We start from the raw sequence: 25715 nt of genomic DNA, 5'->3' as shown, positions 1-25715 counted from the left end.
GCTGGATCGTTGCTATCTGCAAAGACCCAATCATTAATGACCATAAGTCGTGAAGCCCAATAGTACTTTTGAATGTCTGGAATGGCTAACCCTCCCACGTACACCCCTTTCTGGAGTTTGGCCAGTGCTATCCGTGCAAGCCCGCGTCCCAGTATTTGACAGGGGGTATTTTGTATGACGTATAGTATCCGAAGCAGAGACATCATTTTGAAGAGAACTGCTCTTCCCATAAGGGAGATTGGCAGCTTCCTCCAACGTGCAACGTCACTCTTCAGACAATTCAACTGCAGCTTTAGATTCCCCTCCAAAAACGCCGGATCAGGTTTTTTTATTTGTATGCCCAGATATTTAAAACAGGTTTTAATCTGGAGTTTGGAAGCAACCCCCAGGTGCGGGGGTGGCCTGTCCGACAGTATATATAAGAGGGATTTATCCCAATTGATCTGGAGTAACCCTCAAAAAGCTTGAAGATCTGGAGCAACCGGTTTATCGTATACCGTGGTCTAGTTGCGTATAAGAGGACATCATCGGCGTACAACGATATCCTTTCCTCCTACTGGTCGCCCCATGGATACCCGATATTATCGGATCCCCACTGACCCATGCCGCCAAGGGCTCAAGCGCCAGTGCAAACAAGATCGTCGAGATGGGGTACCCCTGCCTTGTGCCCTGCCGCAAAGTAAAGGAGCGCAACACCGAGCCATTAACCCGGACCCTTGTCATGGGTTGCGTATATAGCAGCTTAGAAATTACAAAAATTTGAGAGGTGCACTCAGTAGTGTGATTAGCAAGAAAAGTTCATGAAATTTATAGATCTTCTGTTCCTTCTTTATTGGTTTCTTTATTTCTTTCTTTATAAAATACAGAGGCACAGCCAACGCGTTTCATTCCCTTTCGTGCCTTGGGAATTTCGTCAGGGCAAAAGTTTCATCGTCTCAATCCCATAATTCAAGGGAAAAGCTGCAAATTCACCGTAGGCGCAGAATAAATGTATTGTCAAGTACACGACTATCCAGTACCTTCTTATGAGATAGTTTTCCAGAAGGAAATCCAAAAAACGTTCCTCAGTGTGTGATGAGTAGTAATGCTCGCAGACAGAGCGTTTTGGAAGTTTTTGCCCCCGAGGGGCGGTGTTGTATCCTATGCACCAGTAGTTCCTTCAAAAAGGTATAAACTCGATACTGGATGGTGTCTATTTAAATAGCCAGGAGCAGTGTGAGGCACTGCCGTGATACCTGTGATAGGGTTCACGGCACCATCTACTCCTCCGTCCGTGTTCGGGCAAAATGATCCTCAAATGGTTCACACACACGGAGGAACGTTTTTTGGATTTCCTTCTGGAAAACTATCTCATAAGAAGGTACTGGATAGTCGTGTACTTGACAATACATTTATTCTGCGCCTACGGTGAATTTGCAGCTTTTCCCTTGAATTATGGGATTGAGACGATGAAACTTTTGCCCTGACGAAATTCCCAAGGCACGAAAGGGAATGAAACGCGTTGGCTGTGCCTCTGTATTTTATAAAGAAAGAAATAAAGAAACCAATAAAGAAGGAACAGAAGATCTATAAATTTCATGAACTTTTCTTGCTAATCACACTACTGAGTGCACCTCTCAATTTTTTGTAATTTCTACGTATAACAGACATCCTTGGCAGTGGATGTGGAGAGTGGTTGCACCACAACAACTTATGAAACAGAGGAAGTTAATGTGCTAAACCTTGGTCTTCTGCTGTGGGCTTTTGTTTTTGTATATAGCAGCTTAATCCAGGAGATGAACCGGGGCCCGAAACCGAACCTCTTCAAGACTTCAAACATATAATTCCATTCAATATTATCAAATTCCATGCGGGTGTCAAGTGACAACAGGGCCGCCTTCACCCCCGGACTGGTCCCTACCAGGTGCATTACCCCATACAGTCGTCACAAATTGAGTCTGGTTCTGCGGTGAGGCGTGAAGACCGACTGCTCCGGATGCATCAGAGTAAGAATGGGCACTAAAAGTCGATTTACCAAAACCTTAGCCAAAATTTGAACTTCTAAAATTCAACACAGAGATCGGCTGTTATGAGCCGCACTGATCCGCCCGCTTACTGGCCTTGGGGATCACAACTATTGTCGCTGTTCGCTGGTCAATCAACAGTGAACCACGGACCCTCGCCTCATCAAACATGGCTAGAAGGTATGAGGCCACAGTGGTGGCTGTACATTTGAAAAGTTCCACCGGTAGCCCGTTGGGCCCCGGTGCCTTCCCTGCCTGCAGCTCTTGTATGGCCCCCACTATTTCCTCCTCCGTTTTTTCCCTATCTATAGAATCCCTATCGTCCTCCACTAGAACTGAGAGGCGCATTTCCTCCAGAAGTTCACAACAGTATTGGGCCGACCTAACCGGAGTAGAGTCATAGAGTTCCTCACAGTAGTCAGTGAAAACCTGTGCTATTGCCTCTCCCTCCGAGCGTGTGTTCCCATCCCTGTCCTTAATTTCCGCCACCCAGTTCCTCTTTTTATCGCATTTTTCTAGCCATGCCATCGTTTTATTAGCTTCATCTCCCAGGTCATATACTCATTTTTGTGTAGCCAAGGCCGTCAACCTAGCTGCGTCAGTTGCCATATCTTGCAATTTGCGTCTCTCAAGGACGGCTGGTGATGTTGTGTCTGTTGTTCCTGGGTCTGATAATAGTAGGGCCATTGAGGGGATAGAACCCTCTGCCTCAGTTGTGGTCTGGTGTATCGGTGTCAGAGCTGGGAGCTACAGAATTGTTTCTTTTCCTCTAGACAAACAGCTTTAAGGGTTTCAGATTCCTTTGTCATTCTTTACATCTCTTTGTCAGCATGTGGGCCCAAGCAGACAAGACCTGAGACAGGCAAGTTTGTTATTTTTAGCTGTGCACCAGGTTTAAGAGATGTTAGACTAAGCCCTGATACTTGTAAAGCAATTCCATGCCAGTAGGTAGTAGCTAATTGGTCTAGTGAATCAATGGAAGTGCTTAGGACCTAATTGGAGACAATCCACCCTTCATTCAAAACTTCAAGGAAGTCTTGTCTTCTATCTCTTGATATGTCATCTGAGAAAGGGAGCAGGTATTACCACAATTTTCCGTCGTACCTGCCGAGAACAGCTGAGTAACTCATTAATTTGAGGGCCATGGCTGCAGATCTGCAAGCATTTCTATCTACATCTATCATTTTTCTTTTTCTTTTAGGTTTTATTAATGTCTCTGCTGAGTATGTATGTTTTTTGCACACTACAGAGACTATAACTGAGTTCCTGGTATAAAAATTTGGGATCTTGTTCAGCAGCTTTGCATTTTATTATGAGAAGTGAAGTGGCTAATTTAAACGTGGCTGGGGTTAAAACAAAATCCTTCCAGGAGCTCTGAAGTCCAGAACCAATGTTAGTATTGGCTTGGGTGATGCTCGGGTTGTAATGTTTACATTACCACCAATACATAGGAGTGAGGGACCTCTCTCTGTATACTGAGTTTTGCTGCACCTTTAACCAGCACGTCCATAAATGTTAGAATAACATCCAATTGGGCCGATCCTAATGGAGAGGTTGGAGATGATGTTGGAAGTCAGTTATATGGCTTCTTGATGTTCTTGCAGATGCTGAGGATATTCTCCACTTAAGTTTGTCCGGAGTACCCGATGTACAAGGTGGTGTGGCCTCTTCCAGCCTTTGCACCCTTGGACGCCTCATGTTGTTGTTGCAGGTGGAGTAATAATACATTGAGGCACCAGAGAATCTGGCAGAGTGGTTGAGTTAGAGGCATTAAGGTACTTGCAGCGGGTCTCCTGCAAGTATAATGCAGGTTCAACTACAGACATCACTGCAGTGTGCATGGAAGAAAAGGTATGTACAGAACCTGAAGAGTGCCTCGTTGTCGATCTTCTTGACATGGATTAGAGTGTAGACTCTGGAGTCATGAACATTCTTGGTGTTGAAATGTGATGTCTCAACGGCAATGATGAACTGCAGAGTGTGCTGAAGTCGAGTGTCGACGTCATGGGAGTTGATGGAGTTGAAGGATGATTATGTGATAGAGTCTGTGTTGTAACTTACCCATCAAATGAATCTGCCTCAACGTCGACAGAGTAGATGTCGTTGGCAGTAGTACCATGAGAATGCTTGGTACCCGAGTTGTCAGTGTTGACAAGGCTGGAGCAATAAAGCCCCTTGGCGACGAATTTGTCAATGCTGATGGCTTCGAAGTTGACTAGCGCTCTCCAGAAGTACAGGGTGTCTGAAATAATGGTGGTGGTCATTCCGATGTTTTCTCTCCCTGGCTATCTCTGTAAGTGTCTTTTTCGCAGGAGGAGCCTGATATAGTAGAGGAGGCCCTGTCTTATTTCCTCAGTTTTCTTCTTTTCCTCCTCTGCTTTAAGATCTTCCAGTTTGCCTCTCATGTGTATTCCTTTTCTGTCCTTAAGAGCTCTTTTTGTCATTTTTTGAAAATATAGATAGTCTTTGACAGTATGAGAAGCTGGAAGACAGACAACACACAGGTCATGGAGATCACAAGCAGCCTTCCATCTAGCACACAGTTGGAGCATTGCACTAAAAGTGAAGGCATAATAAAGAGAAGAAAATTCTTCAAGAGATGTCAAGTTCATATTTAAATAATGTATTTCTTAAGGGAAATACTCAGAAGAAAATGAGATTGAAGATCTCTGAAGTGTCCTGCATGAGCCAGAAAAACAGATCTGAGGCCATGCAGTAAACTGTCAGTAGAGTGCACGCTGGGTAATGAAAGCTGCTGTCTCTCTTAAGGCTACAATGTATGCTAAATGCAGCTGATACAAGTTGGACCTAACAACATTCGCGGCTCGCATGACTCGCGGGTGAGAGAGGTCGGGCGGGGTGTTTAAAAAAACAAAAACAAAAACTTAACTTACCTGGTCCCGCACCGCCTCCTGCCCTGGCCGGGTCCCGCTGCTGGAACAGGAAGAAGGCATTCTCCCTCCTCTAAACAAATCACAACACTGCAATGGCAGCGTTGTGATTGGTGTGGCTAGCGCCCAGCCGGGCGCCTGTCAGGAGGCCGTTTTCTTTATGTAGGCGGCATGCAGCTTACATAGAAAAAATGTAAGAATTCGCTTGACTGGTTTGGTTGGACCCAGAGGGCCGAGCAAACAGTCAGGGCCCACAACAGTGGGCAAGCCACTCCTCCCCGATACGCCCACCCGCCAGCCCACAACCAGGCATAACCTCACATCTGCCCCCAACCAGGCATACGTTGTCATCTACTTTCTCGCAGCGCGAGAAGCAGAAACATAAAATGGTATTTAAAATACCATTTTATGCTTCTGCTTCTCGCATTGCGAGAAAGCAGAGAGGCGACTCTCCTTCACCCCAATGGAGGATCCGCCCCTGCCTGACAAGCACATTCCCATTCATTTAATCTTCAGTTATAGCAGATTTTCTGCACTAAATGCTGCATTGCGGTTCATATATTATGTATGACAGTATTTTTCAACAGAAAAATGCACCTAAGCTGGCCTGTCCAAGATCATTTGAGGAGTCACCATACTGTTGAACACCCCCGGGTGCCTACCTCCAACGTCAGAGAGAGAAAGTGTGTGCATATATATATTCATGAACAAAAATAAGGTTTAAGATAAGTTATAGTTGGGTATACTTAATTTAGCATTTCTATACAAAACCAACTTAAACTACACAAACCTTAGAATACCAAAATTTATAGTTATAACTCACATTTTTAATTTGCACCCCACCTAAATCTTACTATAACTCGCGATCCTCCAAACACACGGTTGTAAACTCGCTAGACACACTAAATGAACTATAACTCAGCCCTCTACCATGCACAGTGTTCTCATACATTATTTCATTAAAGATATCATCAGTATTAGCACAGAGACGGCTTTACTGGAGGTTTCCGAGACCATTCGTGAATGCGTGGATACAGGTGAATAGGCAATGCTGGTGCTCCTAGACCTGTCCACGGCATTTGATACTGTCTCCCATGCTATTTTGCTTGAGAGACTAGCCAGCCTCGGGATTCAAGGTTCCCCTTTATCCTGGATCAAATCCTTTTTAAGTGGTCGCTTTCAACAGGTCGTCCTCCAACCCTCTGTTTCAGAGGAGAAACCTCTGAACTGCAGAGTCCTTCAGGGCTCCGCGTTGAGCCCACTGTTTGTTAATGTATACCTCTCTCCCCTGGCTTCAGTAGTAGAATCATATGGAGTCAGAGTGATATCCTATGCAGACGACACCCAATTGGTGTTTTCATTTAAGGATAACTCGGAAGCTACCTTCTCGAATTTTAGACGCTGCCTGTGCAAGATTTCCCCCTGGTTGGCTTGCAATACGCTTAGACTCAACTCTGACAAAACTGAGGTGTTGTTCTTCAAATTAAAAAATCCTTGTTCACCTCTACTATGGTGGCCATCGGAATTGAATCCTCCTGCGGAACCGGTGGTTTCAGCCAGGAATCTTGGACTGCGGTTCAATATTGAGTTATCTTGCAAAGCGCAAATCGAGCAAGTCTTTGCGGCCTGTTTCGGTAAATTTCACATGATTCGTAAAATTCTCCCTTTTCTTCCTCGGGAATCTCGGCAGACAATTATTCACGTGCTGGTCACCTCACATCTGGACTATGCTAATAGTCTGTACGCTGGGGCTCCTGCCTACCTGATTAGACTCCTTCAGACTGTTCAGAATGAGGCAGCCAGGCAGATTTTTAACATCCCTTATCGCACTCGATTTCTCCTTACCTGAAGAAGCTCAACTGGCTGCCTGTGACCAAGTGCATTCAGTTTAAATCAATGGGTTTGGCTTTTAGAGCATTGCAGGGCAAGGGCCCGGCTTACCTAATAGGCCGACTTAAGCATGCCCAGGCTAACTGCTCCTGAGATCTAATCATCTCCGCCTTTTGGTGACTCCCCGCTTTCGCCATGCCAGAATAGGCGGCAGAGCATTTGCAGTGGTCACCGCCAAAACCTGGAACAGCCTGCCATTGTCTTTACGGATGACTGAATCCGAATCTATTTTTCGATGCAACTTGAAAACCTGGCTCTTCTCTAATCCTTAGTCTGACGATTTGTTTTTCTATCTACTGCCTATCCTAGCGCCGGGACACCCCTGTTGGGGGTAGCTGCGCGCTTTACAAGCTTCTAATAATAATAATATTATGAATGCTAAGATTTAACATGGTATAAGTGATTTATTATGAAAGCAAATAAGCAGTGCATGAGGAAGGCACAAGTTATAGCTCATGCAGCAGTATCTGCTCCAGGGATTCCGGTGCCAATACATCTGTTGAGACAGAGTAGAGAATATATAGAACAGTATAGCAGTACTGGGACATACTGTCTCCTCTGGCATCCTGTCATTGTTGCAGGAGAGCGAGATATGCCCATACAGCATGAGCTTTTCATGGCTCACCACTGTCCCCTTAAACAGCCTTAGTTTTTGTTCCTTTGTGGTCCTCCTGTTTCCTGTTAAGACAGTTTTTCTGTTGGTTGGTCATAATAAACGTTGGAAAAAAACTTCTAGAACAAATGTTTAAAAAAAAAAAAGGAGAAAAAAGTTATTTTCAGAACTAACCTATTATCTCAATAGCTAAAGAGTTTATATCAATAGTAACCATATTCTTTCAGGTATTACAGATACTAAATTGCAATTAATATAGATACAAATGGGAAGTGTAAGGTAAGTTAAAAATCTGCCTTCTGGTGGCTTTATAGAAGATGGTAAGTTAGTAATAGACAATTACAGTGATATTTGATTGTATTTAATAAACATAACACAGTCACTCCATCAGTTTTCTTTTTTCAGACAAAACTACCATTTCTGTTGCACAACTATCTCATCATTTAGAACATTTACAGTTCAAGATGATAATATGGTAGTAGTCATCATGAAACACTGAAGAAAAACAAATCAATTGGACTGTTAAATTACCCATAGATGATGTGCATGTCCAGCTGTTAATTATCTAAGTACTTTGATATATATGAAACCATAGACAATAATACTTACAGGAGATTTTTACAAATGTCACCACCCATGCCAGGCCACATAATGACATTACTCCTCAATTTTCATAAGTACAAGTTTTGCATTATAACAATGGTAACGTCATAACTTCGAACTTTTGATGTAAAATAAAAAGGTAACTTTCTGTCCAACCTGTGCTTTTCTTTAAGTTGACTGTGTGGTGTCCTAGTGAATGTATGACATTACAACGCATACATTTACAATGCATGCACTTACAACGCAGTTTTTACATCGCAACATCCACTACAACGCATTCCATTACATCGCATGACACTTTAAAAAACTACCTTTACAACGCATTCCATTACATCGCATACTACCTTTACAACGCATACCATTTCAGTGAATTTAAGGTAAGTATTGGATGGTATAGGGGTAAAAAATGATTCTTCTAACTCCAGGGGGTGCAACAGTAGGTTAAGTGTTGGATAATGTAGAGGTTAACAATTACTATTCTAACTCAAATGGTATGCGTTGTAATGGTGTGCGTTGTAATGCCTGCGTTGTAGTGACATGCGATGTAGTGTCATGCGTTGTAATGGTATGCGTTGTAATGCCTGCGTTGTAGTGTCATGCGTGTTAAAGGATGTTGCGATGTAATGCCTGCATTGTAAGTGTAGTGCGATGTAATGGTTGCATTGTAAAGGTTGTTTCCCGTCCTAGTACTGCAGTCTTTCCATGATGGAAAATTATGGCAGTAATGTATAAGTGTGCCCTGAAATAGAAATTTGTGCAGCCATAAAGTTAGAAATAGAAGTATTTATTTTTCTGTTATTGGCAGTTCGTCTTTTAATCAGACATTTTTTTATTTGGTTTCCATTGTTAAATTAAGTGTAAAAGAAGTTCTGATTTACAGTTTTGGACTTAGTTTGTTTTGCACAGCTTTAGACAATAAATTGTTAAATGGAATGCTTTTTCAATGAAGTATTGGTAGATATTAGTAAATATACAAATGTTTCAAAGTTTGTAGCAATGGTACTTGAATGTTAATAGGTTAAGCATTCATGATCCCAAGAGTAGTTTGCTGAACAGGTCACAACTCCGGTGAGTTTCAGTAGTTATTGCTCCTAGAACAGCGTTACAAAATACTTGAGATTCTTGTTGTTCATAAATAGTCAATTAAATAGCACCTCTACACATACCTACTGTTTATGTTATGGCACTTGTAGAATGGTATATATGGTTGTCTGACCCTATCTTTCAATGAAGATTCATCAACGTTTTGCAGAAGCGTTGATCTACGTGCTAGAGGATCATTTCTTTGACAGATGGTACATTGCTGAAGTAGTTGACACCATTCTAATTTTTAAACTGATGTTGTGTAATTTATTTTTGTTTTTTAAGTCCTTCCATTTCTTCTTTGTCATTGTAGTTAGTTTAACTTTTTTTTAAAAAGACCTTATAGGTCTTCACAAAATGGGATATTGGTCAAGATGAGGAGCGTATCTGTTTCGCAAATGTTTATATTCTGTTACACAGCTTTTGTCTGTATTAATTCCTGACTCATCGAAATTGGTAATACACAGTCCTGTAAGTTTAACTCGACAAAAGAATAATGTATGCCATACCCTATTTAAATAATGTTGACCCAATGTTAATATGAGTGCATAATCTAAGCTTAGTCCTTGCGATTTGGGCATTGTTACCATATAAGCCAAATAAAGAGGAAACGGTTCTCTACGAATATATAAATCTTTCAGTAAGTAAGAATCTTGCCGCACATGGGAGAAATGCTTTTGATGTTTAATGTGGTCGAATTTTAGCACAATAAATGAATTATCTTGATTTTTTCCAGATGTAACAAAGTCTACTACAAATCCCACTGCTTATGTACTAGTCCTTCTTCTACATTTAAAATTTGATGTAAAATGACATGACAATGTTTACATAGCTGTACATTTTTCTCCTATCAAGCTGTACGTGACACTGATTATTTTCACATTTTGTAATTTATTAGCTAAAGTTTTACTTATGGCCTCATATGGGGCCAGATGTAGGTAGGCTTTTACCGGGTGGTAACGGCCGAATTCGGCCGTTACCACCCGGTAAAAGCAATTTGACATGTAGGTCCCTGTAATTTACAGACTCGGTAAATTTACCGGTAGGTAAATTTACCGAGTATGTAAAATACCGAGTCGGTATCATTACTGATTCCGGACAATTGGTATGTAGGTGGGACTCTTCTGAGTCCCACAAGCAGTACCACATCGGTATTTTACCATCAAATACTACTTGATGGTAAAATACCGTTTCTGGTGTGCATGCACATGTGTGCATGCACACCTATGCCATATGACAGGCAGACCTGCCCTTAGGGCAGGTATGCCTGCCACATGGCACCCGAGCCTCTTTTGGGGGTGCCAGAGGGTGTCAAAGTGACACCCCCTGCACCCTTGTGACAGTCGGTATTTTCCGATGTGGTAAATACCGACCGGTATATGCCCAATCAATCCTATGGGCTTCAAAGCCCATAGGAATGCATGGGCATTAACTGGTCGGTATTTACCACATCGGAAATTACCGACTGTTTCCGATTCGGTAATTGCACATCTGCAATTACCTACATCTCGGTATTTTTATTTTCCGACCTCTTAAATACCGAGTCGGTATGACTCGGTATTTAAGAGGTCGGTAAATAAAAATTACCTACATCTGGCCCATGGTCCGTTATTCTCCACTTTATTTTTAAAAGGAAGTTGTACAAGTGTTTCTTTTTCCAGATGTAGCATTTCATAGCTTGATTGTGCACATTTTTCTACAGTTAGCATTAAACAAACAAACAAACAACGGGTTGTGATTTTGAAAGAAGGTAATACATAACCAGTGGCGGCGACTCCTCTATGCGGATGAGCGTTGCCCTACTGCTTTCAAACAGTGCAGAAAACAAAACCATAAAATGATAACTTTCAATTATTATAATTTTATGCTTCCTGTTGCTTTGCGGGTGGGCAGGTGGGTGGGGCTGCTCTGACCACGGAGCAGGGCAGGAGTGCTTTGCCCACTCCTCAGTGCCCAGTGACTGTTTGGTCAGCCCTCTCGGGCCACCCAAATCAGTTAAGCGCACTTTCCCCCTTCTCCATGCAGGCTGCATTACAGCCTGCATGGAGACAAGGCCACCCCTACGTCCCCTGGCTGAGCGCCCTGTCACTGCGCTCAGCCCAAACACAACACTGCACTGCAATGTTGTGATTGGCTGAGGGGAGGGAGCCTGGCTGCCTGCTTCTTGTTCCTGAAGTCTGAAGCAGGAGAGCAGGAGCAGAGAAGAGCAGGACCAACGGAAAGGAGACTGCAACATCCCCCTCCGCGCCCGCCGCCCCCACCGATGAGCCATACCAGTCGCGACTGTGCATAACTTCAGAAGGTGCATTAAGATAAGGAAATAATTCTTGTATTTTGTGTCCTTAGCATAATCATTGCTTCATTTATTTCAATGCCAATGCGAATGTCTTTCCATTCCTTTGCATATTGTTCACTGTTAGCTTGCCTCATGTTTTGTGTTAATTCTGTGTATGTGACATGCAACTAAATGTTGACATTGCTTACACTTACCAAACAATTTCAAATTTGGTCTTGCAAACATTTGTTGAAAATCGGTTGACCTTTTACAGGTGTTAGTTGTTATAAGTCTCCAAACACAATCACATGTTTTGTTCTGAGTACCTCCTGAATACGAAAATTAACAAACGGCAACATTAAGATAGAAACCATAGGTGGAGGAGCTTGACGGGCATCCGAGATGGCTGCGTGAGCACAGCGCTCCCCGGACCCCCGCCGCTCCCGGCATGATATCCTGAACATATCCTGACTCTTTACGAGGATTTGTGTAGAGGACGCTGGGCTAATTGCCCTGGAACTTTTGAAATTTGATTTGGACCCGGGGTACCGGAGTTACGGTGATTCGAACTTTCGGGCTCCGCCCTCGAGGTACGCCCGGGACTGGGTGAGGCTCTGTGGCCGTCTTGGAGTTGAACAACAGCGGCAGGGGGATTCGACTTGTGGGTCCCACTCTTAGGTTTCGGTTTCGTTTCTGCCTCAGATTGAGACATCTGGCAGGGGAGCCTGGCCTGGGCTGGGTGCGGGACACGAGACGGCTGTCGGGCCTTCGGCTGGCTTATTCTCCTATCTGACTGGCACTATACTAGTGGTACCCTAGCGGCGGCTCTTTGGTCCCGAGGCCCTACTTTCCGGTGGCCATTCCATCTAGCCTGGTAAATCTCCTGGTGACGCAGTTCCAGCATGGCGGGCAGAGGGGACCGAGAGACTCGGAAGACCAAGACGCCCCTGCGTGGGGGCCCGGTCCAGTGTAACGTTATGGACCGTTACACCCATTCGAGGGGGTCCCCCGGAGCCGCCCTGCCCGGATCCAGTACTGCTGACAACATTGTGGACGCGTCAACGGAGCCGTCCTTGCAGGACATCATGGGCGCCATTTCTGGCATGAAGGAGACGATAGGCCAACAATATGAAGCTTTGGCCCACAAAATCGACACCGTGGCCATTGATGTGAACTTGATTCGGGCCGACCTGTCGAAAACCAATGAGAAGGTGAAGTCATTGGATCTCAAGTCATCCAGCCTCACGGCAGACGTCTCGGAGATACAGACGGAGATCGGCAACCTCCGTAGGGTGAACGATTTCATGACCCGGCGCTTGGAGGACTTTGAGAACAGGGCACGTCGCTGTAATGTGCGCGTGGTCGGAGTTCCGGAGAATCCAGAACCTCACTCTGTTGATCTCCTTGTTGAGGACTTGATCCAGAACTACCTCTCTCCGTCTGGTCTGAGTAAATTTTTCGCAGTGGAGCGTGCCCATCGTGTTCCGGGGGGCCAGGGTAAGCCAGGTGCCCCGCCGAGGCCTATTGTTGCGAAACTCTTCCATTATAGGGATCGGGACGCTATCCTGCAAGCATCACATGTGAAGGGCCCGGTGGCCTTTGAGAACGCCACGGTGAACTTTTACCCGGACTTTTCTCAACAGGTCCAGAAACAACATATGGGCTTCCGTGGTGTCAAGAAACGTCTCCGAGACATGGGGTTACGCTACGCTATGCTTTTTCCGACCAGGCTCCGCATTGAGTACAATGACCGAACCTTCTTCTTTGATCGGCCTGATTCTGTGAATGACTGGCTGGACTCTCTGCCTGACCGACCTCCTGCGACTGAGCCCGCCGCCCACCCGGGTGGTGCTGAGGGTGGTGTGGAGAGCTGAACAATTCGTTTACGCCTGGGCCCTCGTATAGAGTAAACTCTTCAGGGATTCTATGCCTCAGTGCCTCTACTGTTTGTTTGTGTGTTCTCCTCATTATCTGTCTTGCTCGGGGTGGCGGGTGGGCCGGAGCCTTTCCTCCTCCGGGGTCTTTTTGTAGAATGGGGGTTCTTGGGCGACAGGCACACTGCATGTTGGGGTGGCTTTTTAGCATTTTGCAGGGGTGCAGGGTGGGGGGTGTTTTCTCGATTGTTGGGGGGTGGGTGGTTGGGATGTTTGATGTTTGTGTGCTATGTTTTCAAGGCGACTCAATCTTGCTTCTGATGTTTTTTATGTCATGCTCATTGCAGAGGGGTTTCGGCGTTGCTGTGTGGGATGGGGGGTAGCGGGTTGAGGTTTGTTTCGTGGAATGTTAATGGTCTGGGAGATCGCATTAAGCGGAGTGTGGTGTTAAAATGTCTACGCCGTTTATCTCCGGATATTGTTTTTCTACAGGAGACTCATTTGGTGGGCAATACTTGTCGTGCGATGAATAGGTGGGGATATCGCCTTGCCGCACATTCGGGGTTTACCACGGGTTCCAGGGGGGTGGGTATCCTTGTGCGGGCTTCCCTCCCCCTAGCTATTGATGATGTGATCCTTGATGATCGGGGGCGTTATGCTGTCCTCGTGGGTCGTTATGAGGGTCGTACCCTCTCCTTGTTTACTGTTTATGTGCCCCCCGGCCTACAGACTTCTACTTTTTCCGATTTGGGCCGTGTGTTGTTAAACCTCCCTGATAGTACTCTCTTTATTGCAGGTGACTTTAATTCTGTGATCTCCGGTCTACACGATCGTTACCCCCCTAGGGATACTCCTTCGGCCCAACAGTGGCTGGGTGGGTTTTTGGACACGTTTGGCTTGGTGGATTGCTGGAGGCTTCTGCATCCTACCCAGCTTCAATACACTTTCCATTCGGGGGCCCATGGGAGTCTGTCTAGACTGGATTACTTCCTGATGCCCGCGGCGCAGACGCCGGCGGTACGTGAGATCAGACACCTCCCCCGGGGCATCTCCGATCATTCTCCGCTCTGGCTTTGTTTTGAGATTGGGGTGGAAGCGGCGGGCCGAGTGGCTCCTATTAACCCCTGGTACCTTACCTCCCCTGAGACCCGCAACCCTTTGCTTAAGTCTTTGGATGCCTATTTTTTAGACAATGAGGGGTCCGTTTCCTCTGCGGTATCCCTGTGGGAGGCCTTTAAGACAGTGATTCGTGGGCAGGCCCTTTCCCTTATTGCTGAATCCAAGAAGGCTAGGAATCGGGAGGTGGTGGACCTTGAGAGAGACATTGCGGAGAGGGAGGCCGACTTGGAGTCGGACGTCACCTCTGATAAACTCCACGCCCTGGGTCTGAAACAATTTGCTTATAAATCCTTGGTCACGGATGCGGCTAAACTGATGTTTCGGGAACAGCAGGGTCGTCTGTATGATGTGGGGGACAAAGCGGGTAAATTGTTGGCGTGGTTGGATAAGAAAGAGAGGGCGAATCGTGTTGTGCCTGTGATTCAGTCGTCGAATGGTGTCGAAGTGACGGACCCGGTTGGAATAGTTGAATGTTTTGCGGAGTATTTTCGTGTGGTTTATACCCCTGTGTCTGGACGGGATGTGGCTGACTCTCGCCTTTTGTTGCGCGATATAGCTTTGCCCAGTGTTTCCGATTTAGACCGTGTCTCGTTGGAGTCCCCTTTTACTACGGATGAGATAGCGACTGCCATTCGCTCGCTCCGTTCGGGCAAGGCCTTGGGCCCGAATGGGTTGCCAATTGAGCTGTACAAGCTACGTCCTGACAGGGTAGCGCCCTATCTTCGTGCCATGTTTTTGGAGTCCCGGGAACGGGGTATTCTCCCGTATGACCAGCGTCTGGCTACGATCGTCGTAATTCCCAAGGACGGGAAACCGCGGGACCTTTGTTCGTCTTATAGGCCCATTTCCCTGTTAAATGTTGAGCCTAAGATCCTGGCTAAGCTCCTGGCGACCCGCCTACTGGCGGTCATTAGTGGCTTGGTTCATCCGGATCAGTTCGGATTTATCCCACATCGCAACACGGCTCGTAACCTACGTCGTCTCCACTGTGCTGTTGCGAGGGCGGGGCTTCTGACGGAGCCGGCCATTTTGGCCTCGTTAGACGCCTCGATGGCCTTTGACACTGTAGAGTGGCCCTATCTTTGGGCAGCTCTCGAAAAATTTGGTTTTGGACCTGAGTTTATTGGTTGGGTGAAGTTGTTATACGTTGAACCCTTAGCGCAAGTAGTGGTGAACGGTAGAGTTTCTGCCCCCTTCTGCCTTGGTAGGGGGACCCGTCAGGGTTGCCCCTTGTCTCCATTGCTTTTCGCGCTTGCCTTGGAACCGTTGGCTGCGTGGCTTCGATGGGAGCCTTCGCTCAAAGGGATCCGTTGGTCACCGGACTTTGAGGACCGCGTCTCACTTTACGCGGATGATATTCTTCTATATCTTACCTCCCCGCGTAAATCTCTAAATGTCTTATTTGATGTCCTTACTTCGTTCGGTGCTAACTCGGGCCTTGTTATTAATTGGGCTAAGTCCTGTGTGTACGTTCTTTCGGGTGTTTTGCCCCCTCTGCCGGACAGATTTCCTATCCAGGTAGTCCAGTCTGGCTTCAAGTATTTGGGGATTTTTATTACCCTGGACCCCTCACTCCGATTTGAGCGTAATCTCCTCCCCCCGCTTCTTAGACTGCGACTGGATGTGGCCCGTTGGCGTAAGCTGCCCCTATCTCCTCTGGGTAGGGCAGCTCTTTTTAAAATGATGTCCTTGCCGCGGTTCCTCTACGCACTTCACAATTCTTATGACGACATTCCCGCTACCTATTTCCGAGAGATCGAGAGTCTGCAAAGACAACTGATTTGGGACGGGCGTCCACGTATAGCCCTTGCGAAACTTACCATCCCTTGGTATGACGGGGGCATGGCGCTCCCCGACATCAAGAGATATTACTGGGCTGCCCAGTTATCTGCCATTAACCACGCAATGTATTCTCCGGGTCGCGATCCGGCCTTTGAGATGGATAGGTTCCAGCTGCCGGGAGGGGACTTTAATAGAGCGCTTTATTCTAGATCGGCCGGGCGCCATCTTACGGGCCCGTCCAGGCCGCAGTCAACGTGTGGCGCGCCGCGAATGTGAGTTTGGGATGGGAGAATCGCCTGACACTGGCGACTCCGCTTTATGCTTCTGAACGTTTGGGGTGTCTCTGGTCTACTAAGGGCTTTGAACGCTGGGATATGATTGGGATTTGTAAGGTGGGTGATGTTTGTGTGAACGGTAGCGTGAAGTCATTCCGGGCCCTTAAAGCGGAATACGACTTGAGTGATAGAGAGTTTTTCCGGTATTTGCAGGTCCGGCATGCCCTGGCCTCAGTTCTGACTCCTGATGTGGCCCTGCCCGAGTCCTCCCCCCTCGAAGATCGTATACTAGATGGACACCTGCCCGACAGCACTATCTCCCTTATTTACAAAAAATTGATTCATAATCGCGCTGATTTGTTGATCCGACTCAGGGAGATGTGGGTTGGTGACGGATTGGAATTAGATGACGAGGATTGGCAGTCGGCACTCTCCTCTCCGAAAGAGGTCGCCATTCCTGCCCGTCTTCGTTTGGTGCAACTTAAGATCCTCCACCGGGTGTATGTGACTGGTCCGCGTCTGGTTGTAATGGGTTTTTCCCCGGATGGCTTATGTAAGCGTGGCTGTGGGATGAGCGCTACCTTTATGCATATACTTTGGGAGTGCCCTGTGGTAGCAGCCTACTGGGTGGATGTACTTGCGGTAATGACTGTTGTGTCTGGTGTTGCCCTGCGGCCTGAGGCCCGACGTTGCCTGTTGAATGTGTGGGAACCCTCCGATTACTCTGTGGCCCAGACTAGATGGGCGACCTTGGGTTACATGATCGCGAAGCGTGACATTGCGCAACTCTGGGGCGCATCCCGACCTCCAGACGTTTCGGTGTGGGAGGAAAACATGGACTGGTCCATGTTCCGAGAGAAGACCGTCTATGTGGCCAGGGGCAGACCCAGGGCATGGACGAAAATTTGGGGTCAATGGAATGCATATCGTGGAGACATTTGTACCCCTCCCTTGGTTGACACCTCCGATGTTACCTTGTCTCCCTAGGCTGACGTTCCCGAAACTTTTTCATTCTGATTTAGGATTTTCCTGTCCTCCCTGCTTCCCCCCCCCCCCCAGCCTTGCCGAGTCTCATTGATTTACCTTTGTTTTTCTGATTAGTGGCTTTCCCCTCTGCCATCTGGGCTGACTTGATTGCTGCATTCGCCTTGTTTGATGTTCGTTATTTTAATGTTTAATACAGAAAATTGTTGTGTCCTGTCCTACGTTTGGAGCAATATTTATTCTATGATTTCGGCCTGGCCACGAAAATGATTGTTTACTTCGTGAGTGGTGCTTTGCGAATTAGCGGCCAGCCCGTGTGGTTGTAGGCCCATCTCTGTACTTTTTATCTGATTGCTCAATAAAAGTTTTTGACCAAAAAAAAAAAAAAAATGAATGTGTCCGCATGTAATGCAACTGGTGCTATGTAAAATGCTCTGATACCCGATTCGGGTCAAGTTTGCGTTATACAAAACTCTGTAGAATAAGAAAATAAAAAAAAACATATAGTAAATTCTTTTTTAATGGTATGCACATTTTTAAATTGAGCACTTTAGTTATATTACTTCTTGCACCATGGCTAACTAATCCAAGAGTCCTAGCCCTACTACTGTAACTTTCCCCCTTATAATTGATTAACAGATATGTACCTAACAAGGGTGTTAATCTGTCCGGCTATGCACAAGGCTAACACTGAATTCTATCATTATTACCTGTATAAATGCTGCTCTTTGCTATCATGGACACTTTTTAGACTGTCTATATTAAATAGGTTTATGATTTGAATGATTAGTAATGACTGATGTATGTTCTTTACTGCTAAATGAATCAGTCTGATCTAGGACACCATTTCTACTAGTATTGTTATCGCAATGTTTGTCTTTCACTATCCTATGTGATTTTATGTTGCTATTCCTTTTCCCAAACTGATTTTGGTGTTTAATGAATGTTTTTTTCATATTATTGAGTTTTCTGTTTTGTCTTTCGTGCTTTGTATTTTTGTGCTTTGAATACACATTTGCAATTGCCTGTGTATTGTACATGACTTACGTCAATGTTTATATGTATTTAACAGCTCTGAAGAAGTCCCAATGTTTAAGGGATGAAACCCGTTGGCTGTGTCCATGTCCATGCATTTTTCAACAGAGAAATAAAGAATTAACTTTTTAACACACTTCTCCGTGGAACCTTGATCATCAAATTGGAACTCTGGTGCATTACTGAAAACCATTTTATATTTGAATCTATTCAGTTGATTCGACTCTAGATACCAATTGTATTTATTCAATCTTTTGGCTTTTGTCAATCAAAATAAAAATCATTTTGATTCTGAAAAGAAAAAAAAAAAAGATAGAAACCATACTGAGTCAGAGTAAGATAATCAAGGGACCACCTTCCTATATTCGCAGCTGGAAGGAAGAAATGATCTATGATCAATTTTCTTTGAAACCATCCCCAATAAGTTGACCCTCTCAGGCCAGAGGATCAATCAAAATATAAGGGTAAAACCAAGCACATATCAGTCGGGTTTCGTGTTCTCCAGTTGTGGATTTGGGGCCAGAGTATCAGGTGTGGAGGATCTCTTACTGCCACGGTCTTCTGGATCAGTGATAAGTTATCCCTTATCTGGCCCTCAAGCTTCTCCCGTTACAGACCGGAGTTCCTGCCAAACACCCAACCAACTCCCTACCCCAACAGTTTCCCACGAGGCGGGGGTGGGTCAGAATTCATCAATCTGCATGGAAAGGGTGGTGCAAAAACCACACGCCACTTACGCATTCCTTCTCCTTTATCAGGTTGACTCAGATACCTATGGATGCTAGAACCATATATTCACTTATAACATAGAAGTAAATGGGAGAACACAGCTCAACAGGGAAGCTTAAAGGCATGATTTAAAGTTTGGCAGATGGGTTACACTGTCACAAATATCCTGTCTACCTTATCACAAATAGCACAAATGTGTCCGAAGTACCCGTCCATCACACTGACTCAGGCCGTAAGCCTTTGAAACTAATACTTGAGAGAAATCAGATCCATAAAATTACATAGGGACAATGAAGGCCAATAAATCAATACATTATTAAGATATGTGCTAGTGTCAACTTACCAAGTTTAAAGAGAAGTACTCCTATAGGTCCTTTGTGAAACCTAACAAAGAGCAGGTTATGGATATCCACCATGTCAGTTGTTTGAGAAGACTCTTGAGAAGTTGTCCACTCCACCTGCACCAGGCTGCTGGACACATCAAAATGTTTACTGAACTGTAAGGTTGCTTTTGGTGAGCAGTCCTCTGCAATAAGTTGCAATTGAATTGACGACAGAGCCATGTCAAATACCTGGAGCTCTCCTTGACTGCTGGCAACAAGAAAGATAGATCCACTAGGGTGCCAGCTTATTAATGCAGGTAGAAGTTCTGCATGAGCTAGCAAAGTCACCCTGCGGTGTACCTCATACAAAATTACAGTGGAATCCTCACAGCCCAGCACCAACTTGTCCTCCGCGAAGTTCCTGCTGCAACTGATGACTTTTGATCTTAGTGGTATTTTTGTGACAGCCACACACTGAATTTTGTTTCTGGCACACTCGTAGATGCAGTTGTCAGCCATCGGCTCTTTATCTGCACTGGTTGACTTCTCCACCGTATGAACTTGATATGGCTGATTAATGCTAAAGCTAGCATGAATTGGATCCCCTTCTGTACGGATGTAACTCAAAACCTAAAAGGAAAACATATTTCATATCAGAAACTTAGGGACTACTTGTGCATAGGATTTTCTACTATTATCAACTTGTAGGCATAGAAACATCTGGAGGTGAGTAAAGGGATTTGTATGAAAGCAGTTTTTAAGAAGTAATCCTAAGGCAATAGCATATATGGGCCACTCGTGTGCGTGTGTTATGATCTACGTCACTCCTACTAAATGCTAAATTTGAGAAAATAAATAGGTGCCCAAAGTTTTTCTTAGGATTCTGTCGATGACCCTGCAGAATGGCAGGATTGCTGAATACCAAGGCTGCTTCATGCCACTTTCTCCCACCACCATACATTTGCTTTCTCTTTATGTCACTTTGGCATATGCTTTTTGACCCATGTTTTCTTCCTTTGTCACTGTTTGAAATGTTTATTTTCCTACTTCTTTCTCCATTTCGGTCTCTGACTCTCTTGTTCTGCGACACAGTCTGAGGATGAAAAGTAAGGCCCAGTACCCAAATATGGGCACCTGTGCCCACTACCAGCAACTACAGACATAAGTTAAGCAACTGCCCCAAGACACATGATTGTAGCTAAATGTCGAGCAAGTTGAAGGCTGAAGCTGGGTCTAGTCTAGTCGCTACTACCAGTAGAGAGATTTATGTATTTGGAGTACTGGAGTTATCGGTTTGTAAGTTTCCTTATTCTGTTGTCTCACTTTGCTTCTTTCCAGCTTGTTAAAATTACTACCAAATCTAAAGTGGCGGCTATGTTGATATCCTCAACTGAGCCATACTAAAGGAAAGACACAACATCTGCATTTGCTCTAGGGAAACAAAGATACAATTATTCTGAAAGAAAAACCTTTAGATATAGGAGTGTGAGAGTAGAGGGAAACAAGAGGTAACACAAAAGTAAAGAAAGAGGTGTATAACCATTCTTCACTGTAGGCTAGGTTTGCAGGTGAAGCTTATATAGAAACTCAAAGCTCTCCTTATATCTAGATCATGTCGAGTTTTTCATCAAAATTAAAATAATTTCTCAAGGAATACAATGAAAAGGACATCTTGCTAAACTTGAAATCTGAAAATATGGGAGGGGGGTCAATATACACACTGATTACTAAGGCTTCTAAATCAGTTTGACAAGGTATGAGTGAAAGATCCAACACAAGCAATAGCCACTAAAGAGGTAATCTACCAATTCAAAAACTTTAAATCACAGGAAAGCATGGACTGAAAGGGGACCTTAACAATAAGGCCAAACAAATATTCCCATCAGAGTGTTAACGTGTTCTTTCAAGAAATAGAATATTTACAGCAGTAAATCAAAATACATTTATGTAGCTGGACAGAAAACCAAGCAAATGTGACAGTATTCTGATATTTCCTAAAGCTGCCAAATAACCTTAAGCTGTCAAACAGAATGTGTGCCACATCACTGCTGCATGACCACATCACCCCCATACTGATTTAACTTCACTGGCTACCATCACTACCATCACCACCTCACGTCAAAAATAGCTGCATCATATACAAAGCCATCATGACTGCGTCTGGTACACAAGCTCACTATCTTTGGTGGCTCTTGGCACAGCCGCAGCAAGGACATCAAACTGGAGGGAAAGAAGTACAAAAAGATACAAAAACAAGGCAACAAGCATCCCCAATCTATGCACTGTGAGGATTGGGGGTATTATATGGTGTATTATGACAGTTACCAGGTCACCAAAGCAGCCTCAATTCCAGTTCCACCCTTTATGCAAGGACCGTCATAGACTTCAATGGAGTGGTCTTGATGCTGAGATTACAGAATGCTGATGATGCTCTGGGTGCTGCGCAGTTGAGGGATATCTCCCTGGGGTTATTCCATGGTCCACGGTTGAGGTGGGATGAATTTAGTCACAGGGGTTGAGGTCTCTCGTAATCCTCTTTGGTCCAGCAGAAGTGAAGCTACAGCCGGGTTACTGGGCTTCGTTCAAAGCAGGACCAGAGGTTTCCTTTGGTGAGGGCTAGTGTGTATCTTTAACAACCAAATTGCACTTGGATGACTCTTTTGGATCCGACAGACTCAAGTGCAACTATTGAGCACCAAGGAGAGGTCTTCTAGGCTGCACTTCAGTACTCAGTGGCGATTCGATGGAATTGGCTATTGACTAACCAGAATTGGATACTTCAGCTTTTATGGCCTGGTGCTTCAATAGGAAGTCAGTCTACTGACTCTTGGAGTTCACCGTTTCTGTCTGGGGCTATGGAGCAACTTCTCCACAAGCCAGGCCCCACAGGCACAGTAATCTCTTCACTAGCGCAAGAAGCAGCAGTCCAACTGTTGGTACAGCCTCTCTTGCCAGGTCCAGGGTTCAGCAGGGCAGTCCTCTCTCAAATTCAAAGTGATAGGAGGTCTGGGTGCCAGAGTTGCAATATTTATGTCCAGAAAGTACTCTTGGGGGATGAAGCAGACACTAGTTAATGGGCTACCAGGTTCCCTCCCGCCTAATTATGACAGCTACGTGTTGCATCTTAACTATGCCAGAGTGCACTATTCTAGCCATTCCCAAGATGACTGAACCCTTTGCTTGGTGTAGGGAGCTTAGTAGCTCACCCTAGAGGTGTTGCTACCTTGTGAGCTACCTGTGCCCGGAAAAAACGATCTGGCAACTGGTTTTCCCTCTCTGGTCCAACTGCCAGCCCATCTACCTGAACAAAGGAGCAGTCCCTCTCGAGTGTGGGTACGATTTACACATCATAGGCGGCTTCTCCTTTGAAGTTCGTTATTTGGGCCAACACCACCCTGTGTGGCTTCTTGCGTAGCATAGGTAATGCATCCCTCTGCAGTAGGCCTCAAATGTTCCTACACTTGGGAATCATTCACACTCAAGAAGTCTGTGAATGGCCACCGGAATCACTGGGGAACAGAGTGGCAACTTTCTAACAGTTGCTTTTCCTTTCCGACTTGGGCATCAAGTCAGGTTTGATGCCATGATTAATTTGATACCTTAAGGTACCAACTTTAGTAGTCGCATTCAGAAGTTAGTGAGCTGAGATGTCAGCATGTAACTCTGTACCTGCCAATGGGGCTACTAGCCTTTCCACAGTAGAAGTGACAATTTGGGTCTTTAAATGTTAAAATACATGTCCTACTTAATAATATAAAGCACCCTGCCTTTGGACACAATAGGCTTTTCTTAGGAGTGACATATATATTAATAAGGGAGGTTTGGCATTGCTGGATGTTTAAATGGCAACGTCGAACTAGGCGTTTTTAAACCGCTCTTCCAGTCTGAGGTGGAAGGCTTAGAGCTATGTTATGCTTTGCCACACTCAGGGTGACGCAATCGGTGCTGCATCCCTAGTTGGGCAATTTAGCTAACAGGCCCTGGGTACCCCTGGTACCATATACTAGAAACTTATAAGTAGGTTACCTTATGGCAATTGAAGGTAGCTAATTCGACATATACTTTGTAAAAGGGTAGAACACTGGCACTGAGGTCTGGTGCAACCTCAGAATCGAAAAACCAGCACAATTTAGAAAAGAGCTGAATGCGCCTCTTTAAAGAACTGATCAGACTATGGCAGCCAGGGACCTCAATGCTGCACAACTTGATAGAGTCACTGTATATGATGGATAGAATAGTTGCCCACCTCTTTCGACCAGCTACTATGGGTCGCACGTTAGAAACATTTATACGTAAATGAGAGGCAACCAAAAAGCTGATCTTAGAGACAATGTAATAATCAAGATCAGTATAAGTAAGACAAAAAAAGTCATCTCTTGGGAGTGTATTCTTTTTGTTTATGCTTCATTTCACCTATGGGCAGAGAAATGCGCAGCCATCGTGTTTCGTCAATATGTGACTTCTTCTGGGCTGCCCCCATGTCAAAGAAACATGTATAAATAATTTGGGGGCGTGGCCGACTGCCAAGCATGGAGGACGCATTGTAGGCGAGCTCTTGCCTGGAGCGCACAAAATCCTGAAAAAGTGATTATATTTATACTTGCTGTGCCGCCGGGGGATAGCGAGGAGCGGTGCTCCTAATCAGACTGCTCCGGTGCCGAGAGTATTCGTCAGAACGGACCGGCTGCGGTGAATCGCAGCCGGACCCAGACGTGAGAGGCGGAGGCGAGTTGGGCCGTGGTTGCCGCTACACATTGCTTCGGCAGCGACTTGGCCGTTGAGGGGACCTGACTGCGGCGAGTCGACGACGGAGGTAGGAGAGGAGCCCCTGAACCTAGTAGGGGACGGCGAACATCTTCCTTCACTCTGTGGTCGAGATAGGACCACTGCTATACTGCCTGCCTGCTGCCCGGATCGCGAGACTACGCGAGCCCGGGGATTCATCTGTGGCCTCCACTTGCGGCGAGGGCGCCTTACGAGCGTGATTGACGGCGGCCCCCGCGGCGATATTCCGTCTTCTGTGGCCCCCTGGCTGAGACTTTTGACGTGTCCTGCTCTGCTGGTTGCCCCCATTTGGAGAGGGGCGCTGGATGCTCCCCCCCCCTCTCCGGGGGCTCAGTTCTGTTCTATGGGCCGCGGCTCTTTTGTTAACGGGCCTGCCTTTCGCCATCATTGCCCCTGGTAGCGCCCTGACCTGGACCCTCGCAGCTGGTCCCGCGTGGACACTGAACCTATAGTGTGGTGGGTGCCGCTTCTTTCTGAATTTACTGTGGGGTGCCATGGCCCGTCTCCTTTTCATCCGAGCGTGTGGACGAGCAGGTATACCCCAACTGTAACCAGGCCCGATACCTCTGCTGCTCCGGCCTTATTGTGAACAGGGCACACTCACCCACTCATATTGGAGTCCTACTCTGCACTATGGGTCCAACTGGTGGTTTGGCCCTTGAGAGGGACGTCGCCCCCCCTATTTCTGCCTTCCAGTGGTGTCTCTGTTTGACGGAACAATGGGTAAAGTGGGAAGTGTTAAAACAAAGTTGCCCGACCCTGATTACGCACACCAACCCCATGATGGCCTGCTGAGTTCGGGCGATGCCGTGAGTTCGAACTATGTGCCTCCGACTGGGGAAGCTGCTCAGGTGGACAAGCCGGACAAGTTGGATGTTATATTACAGGAAATACGAGACACTCGCAGGGCACTGGAGTCGCAGATTGGGTCGCTATCCACGAGCCTGAACTTACTACGGGCTGATCACGCAAAGACTGCGGACACGGTTAAGGATCACGGGGTCGCTCTTGCTGAAGTGGTACCCAAACAGAAACAGGCGGACGCAGATGTCAAGCAGCTCCAAACGCAGGTGACCACCTTGATGGACAGAGTGGAGGAGGCGGAAGGCAGAGCGCGCAGAAACAATGTGCGTGTAATTGGCCTTCCGGAAAGATGCGAAGAACCGGACGCAGTTACGTTTATGGAGCAGTGGTTCAGGGATAATATTACGACAGAGGGCCTTTCCTTGCAATATTGCTTGAAAGGGCGCACAGGATCCCGACCGTTCGCCCGAAGCCTGGAGCCCCCCCGAGACCTTTTATAGTAAAATTCTTGAACTTTCGCGACCGCGACATTATACTTCAGAAGGCCAGAACTGCCGCACCGATTAATTTTGAAAACGCCCGGATTTCGCTGTTCCCTGACTACACTGTGATGGTGCAGAAACAACGTGCTTCCTTCTTGGCTGTTA

General features: G+C 45.9%; 1 protein-coding gene across 13 annotated transcripts in view; it reads right to left on the bottom strand.

Annotated features, from left to right (window-relative positions):
* Nucleotides 1-25715, bottom strand: part of WDPCP (WD repeat containing planar cell polarity effector) — a 2510630-nt gene that overhangs the window by 1599231 nt on the left and 885684 nt on the right. For all 13 annotated transcript variants that reach the window (XM_078649441.1, XM_078649443.1, XM_078649444.1 and 10 more), the window contains one exon: nt 19500-20109. In XM_078649441.1, the coding sequence (XP_078505567.1) occupies nt 19500-20109 (610 nt within the window). The remainder of the gene's footprint in view (nt 1-19499; nt 20110-25715) is intronic.

The sequence above is a fragment of the Lissotriton helveticus genome, chromosome 6 (assembly GCF_964261635.1).
Source record: "Lissotriton helveticus chromosome 6, aLisHel1.1, whole genome shotgun sequence".
Lineage (NCBI taxonomy): Eukaryota > Metazoa > Chordata > Amphibia > Caudata > Salamandridae > Lissotriton > Lissotriton helveticus.
Note: the sequence above shows the minus strand (reverse complement) of the source record. Positions and strands in the feature narration are given on the sequence as shown.